The sequence below is a fragment of the Lactuca sativa genome, chromosome 8 (assembly GCF_002870075.4).
Source record: "Lactuca sativa cultivar Salinas chromosome 8, Lsat_Salinas_v11, whole genome shotgun sequence".
Lineage (NCBI taxonomy): Eukaryota > Viridiplantae > Streptophyta > Magnoliopsida > Asterales > Asteraceae > Lactuca > Lactuca sativa.
Window position 1 is genome coordinate 22566241 of NC_056630.2, and position 4999 is coordinate 22571239.

Here is a 4999-nt window from a genome sequence, read left to right on the forward strand (position 1 = left end):
ATTTGTTTCGTACTGTAGAATTTTTATTTATATACTGTTTTTTAAAGGCTACATATTTTATCAATTTATTTTTTACAAAATGTTATAACTATACAATAACAAAAAACGACAATTAAACTTTTGGGAAGATAGAATGTATATAAAGTATGTATTTGACATTTGACTTTCAAAATAACAATTTTACTTTTAGACGTCTATAGGTATAGTACAACAAAAATAAAATAAAGATGTCGATACGTCTTTTCCAGAAATAAAAACAGTCAACCGGAACCAGAAAAAACTACTAATTTCACTACAAATTTCAATTGGTATGATTTTTTTATGAAATTATGGGCAAGGAAAATATGATACGCTATACTTTAATTAAAAAAAAATATTGGATAGTGTTCTTTAAAATTAGTGTTTGTTAAAATATGATAAGATGCTTAAAATAAAACTGCGTTTTTTTAAATCTTTTTTTGTGTTTATTATCACCTTGTTGTACGATTGCCTACAGTAGTTGTACATTCCCATCACAGATTTGTTCCAATCTCGTGGCGATAAATCAAACGAGATAGAAGACACGTGTCATACAAGGATTGGTTTTGATGTGCTTTTTAATACGTTGCGGACATATAACGCAGAATGTGAATAGTAGAGGCAAAGAGAGAGAGAGAGAGAAACTAAAAGGGAAAGCTTTGAAACAAGCCCTTTACTTTTCAAAAGTTTTCAATATTTTCCTTCAACAAAAAAACATTACTAAACTTGAACCTTAATCTTTTTAAATTATCAAAACAGCCCTTTTGTGTCTGCATTTGTTTACCTTGGAAAGGGGCAAGTGTCTTTTTCTTTTTTATTATATTTTAAATCTATCATGTTTATGAGAACTCAACGTTTATTTAATGCTTGATAATTCATTAGTTTAAAAAACATATTAGATATCCTTAGTTAATATCTGTACCAGTCATAAATCATATATGTTGTATATGCTAGTGACAGACAATTAGTCTATAACATCTATAATGCGATTCAGTTAACACATCATGACAAAGACTTTAGCATTTTTTTCTTATTTTTTTTATTTCAAATGACGAATATTGATTTGATAATATTAAAAAAGTTAGTTGATTCATTGATTGCAAAAGGGGACCTCATAGTAAAGACATTGTAAATGCTACACCAACAAATAGTTTTTAAAGAATTAGTTTATAAGGTTTTATTATAACTTATGTCTTTTTTTATATTGACATTCAAACGAGCACATAAAATATATTGAACACCATCATTGCTCTGTTAGGGTTTAAAGTGCAAATTGGTAAAACGTCAGGGGGGTCTCTAAAATTCGAACTTGTTAAAATGAGAGAGGCCTCCGAAAAATCCCCAAATTGAAGGCAAGCAGACACGTCTTTCTCGGTCGTTGCAAAACACCCTAAAATTTCTGAATCGGAGCCCTAAATTTTCTCGATCGTTTTTGTTCATCACTCTCCTTCGCCTGAAATCATGGTTACGTCTCTTTCTCACTCTATGATACGCACACAGAAACAGACTTTGTTGACTATTTTGTTCGCATGCTGCGATTGTTTGTGGCTTTGTTTGATTTGAGATATTTACTGCGATCTGTATGCGATTTAGCTGATTTTGTTAATTCGTTTGATGTTGATAGTGTTGATCTTTGTTCCCGGTGATTGATTTTCGATTATTTGTGATTTAATGTTCATTATCATGCTTAAACTCATAAGTTGACTTTGAGCTAGATCGAAGCTCCAAATTGTCAGATGCGTACACGGATCACTCAGAAGTTGCTCAATGAATCGGTCGCGATCTTCCTTTTGTCTATACGGGGTTTTAGAAATTTATCGCAATTAAGATAAGGTCGAGATCCGTGAGGTATCTGATTCGAGATTTTGAATATAAACAATGAAATTATAGGCTGCTTTTAAGTGATTTGTTACCAAACTTTAGTTAGTTTATTGTTTGATACGAACTACGAAGTGCTGGTGAAGTAATGTGGATCGCAGAGGCGCTAATTGTTATTTTGTGGTGGGTGGAATTAGTTTATCTTTTGACAAGTTGTGTATCACTTAGATGATTAGATCTTATGGGTTGGTGAACTGGCAGGGCCCTTTTGTCAACTTTAAGATATGGTTGGTTGAAACTATGGTCCGGAGAGAGACTCTGTGGGGCAGCTTTAAGAAATCTAATTAGCTATACATTATCTGATATAACTAGAACAAGAGTCCTTTGTGATGCAATTTTTATATATCAAATAAGCATTACTTTCAGTTTCTCTTTTAGAACTTTATAATGCCATGCTAATATTGTTGTGGTGGTGGATTGATAGGCCAATGCAGCATCAGGGATGGCTGTGCATGATGACTGCAAGCTAAAGTTTATGGACTTGAAGGCAAAAAGGACCTTCCGTTTCATCATTTATAAGATTGAAGAGAAACAAAAGCAGGTGATGGTTGAAAAGCTTGGAGAACCAGCAGAAACTTATGATGATTTTGCAGCATGTCTCCCTGCTGATGAATGCCGATATGCTGTCTTTGATTTTGATTTCATGACTGCAGAAAATGTCCCAAAAAGCAGGATCTTCTTCATCGCATGGTACTAATAACCCTTCAATGGTTTCTTTGTCATTGTTTGAAACTTAACCTAGGGTCAATTGCAGAAAAAACCATTATATTTGCATAATTTTTATGAGTTATCCACTTATACTTTTTCTTTTTCCAATCAAACCATAAAAATTTCAGACATTTTTCCAGTTTAACTATTTTGACCAAATCAGTATGGATTATTTGGAAAACATCAATGAAACCTATTATAAAAATGGTTATATTTTGGAAAATGTCCAAAACTTTTATTGTTTGCGTGGAAAAATAGATAATATTAGTAGTTAAACGGCAAAACTGCCCAGAATAAAATGTTTTTTTTTTTCTTTTTGTAATAAACTATAATGGTACCAATAACGTTTTAGTGGTGTCTATATTTTTGTTTGAAATTAAACGCAGGGTAAGTTACAGAAAAAACATTATTATGTTTGGCAACTCTGTGGTTTATTTTGACAACATATGCTTAATTTTTTCCAGTTAAACTATGAAAGTGTCAAATATTTTTACAACATAACCATTTTGACCTGATTTAAGGAGAAATGGTGAAATCTATTATAATAAGGTGAAAATGGTTAAATTGGAAAATGTTGGAAACTTCCTTGGTTTGATTTAAAAAAATAAAATATGGTTGATTTGTGAAAAAAAAAACGCCAGTCAAACCTAATATAATAGGTTAAAATGGTTAAATTGGAAAATGTTAGAAACTTTTATGGTTTGGTTGGAAAAAATAAAATATTAGTTGTTATATACCACAAAATTGCCCCATCAAATCTGTTTTTTTCCCTTTAATATATTATAATGGTAACAATAACCCCCCAATCGATGATTTATTATTTTCTGAAGTTTAATACAGGGAAGTTACAGAATAATCTATTATGTTTTGGGGGCAATTTTGCAGTTAATCAAACCTTAAAAGTTTCATTCAAGACATTTTCCAATTTAACCATATTGACTTGATATGACAGTTGAAAATGTTTAGTTTGGAAAATTAGCTGTGAACCTTATATAACAGGTCAAAATGGTTAATTCAGAACAGATATTTGAAAGTTTATGGTTTGGTTGGAAAAAATAAATTTATAGGGGTTAAACCGCAAAACTGCATAAAATAAATGTTTTATTTTTTTGGTAATATTGGGTTTGTCGCATAATTTAATACTTGTGTAAAATGTGGCATGAAATTGAAATTGAAATTGGAAGGTCACCGGATACTGCAAGAGTGAGGAGCAAGATGATTTATGCAAGCTCAAAGGACAGGTTCAAGAGAGAGCTTGATGGCATTCAGATTGAATTGCAAGCAACCGATCCTACCGAGGTTGGGCTTGATGTTATTAGAAGCCGAGCAAATTAAAAAAAAAAAAAACGAGCTCTGTTATAAATTTCAAATGGAGATGACGATTCTTCATAGAATATTTGTGATTTTATGTTAAATGTTTATAGTTGTTCTGGTATGGTATGTAGTATCAGTATCAGTACGATCGAGTACCAGTTGTTACTTTCCTCAAAAGTCTTGCTTTCCGTCAAGAACCAGTGTGATTTCAGGTAAAAAAATTTGTGTGATGTTTTGTGTGATTCAAGTATTCAACACAAGTAATATGGGATTTGTATTGTATTTCAATTTCAATTTCATTTCATTTCATTTCTTACAATCATATTAATGCTATTATCAAATGGAATCACCATTTAAACATGTTTGTTATACATAATTGTTGACAAAGAATATTTTTTTCAATTATTTAATTATTTAGTTTGACTTTGTCTCCCTGGTTTTACAAGTGGTTGTTAACTTCCGTTTGTGGGAACATATATTTTTTCAAATTTATTCATGACTTTACAAGGATCTATATTGAGAAACAACTCTCAGCTTTTTAAGCGCTCTAAGAAATCTGAAGCCTTTATTTGTATTGAAGATTTGAGAAGCATAATACGTTTGTTTATTTGCTAAAATGAGCACCTGCCAGCATGTGTACAAAATAGAACTCGTTTTATTAAAGCATGGAAGTGTGCATATATTGGATACAAATGAGAACAAAATAAAAGTGTGCATACAGCGGATACAATGCAGGATATAAGTTATACATCTCAGTCAGTGTGCATATGTTTATTAGATTGTATTATAGGTCCGGTATATTTGGTTGTATGTGGCCTTATTCTTGTATTTGTACTATATAATCTGTGATTTAGTAAGAAGGAATCGATATGGAACTATACCAAATAACTTGGTATCAGAGCTATTTTATTTTTCTCACCCACAAGCTTGATTCCCTTCTTCTTTGTTTGCTGCTTCCTGCATCTTCCTTCTCCCTTATTCTTTTCTTGATTAAAACGTACTCATGGCCGACTCCCCATCTTCTAGAACATCTTCAGAGAAACCCTATGGCACAACAAATATCAAAGCTTCCATCCCCATC

At 31.6% G+C, this 4999-nt stretch overlaps 1 protein-coding gene across 1 annotated transcript; it reads left to right on the top strand.

Moving 5' to 3' along the window:
* Window positions 1–1323: 1323 nt before the first annotated feature.
* LOC111898116 (actin-depolymerizing factor 2) lies at window positions 1324–4278 on the top strand. The gene is made up of 3 exons (XM_023894044.3): window positions 1324–1482; window positions 2321–2586; window positions 3789–4278. The coding sequence occupies exons 1-3, from the start codon at window positions 1480–1482 to the stop codon at window positions 3937–3939; spliced, it is 420 nt and encodes a 139-aa protein (XP_023749812.1). The 5' UTR covers window positions 1324–1479; the 3' UTR covers window positions 3940–4278.
* Window positions 4279–4999: the final 721 nt, after the last annotated feature.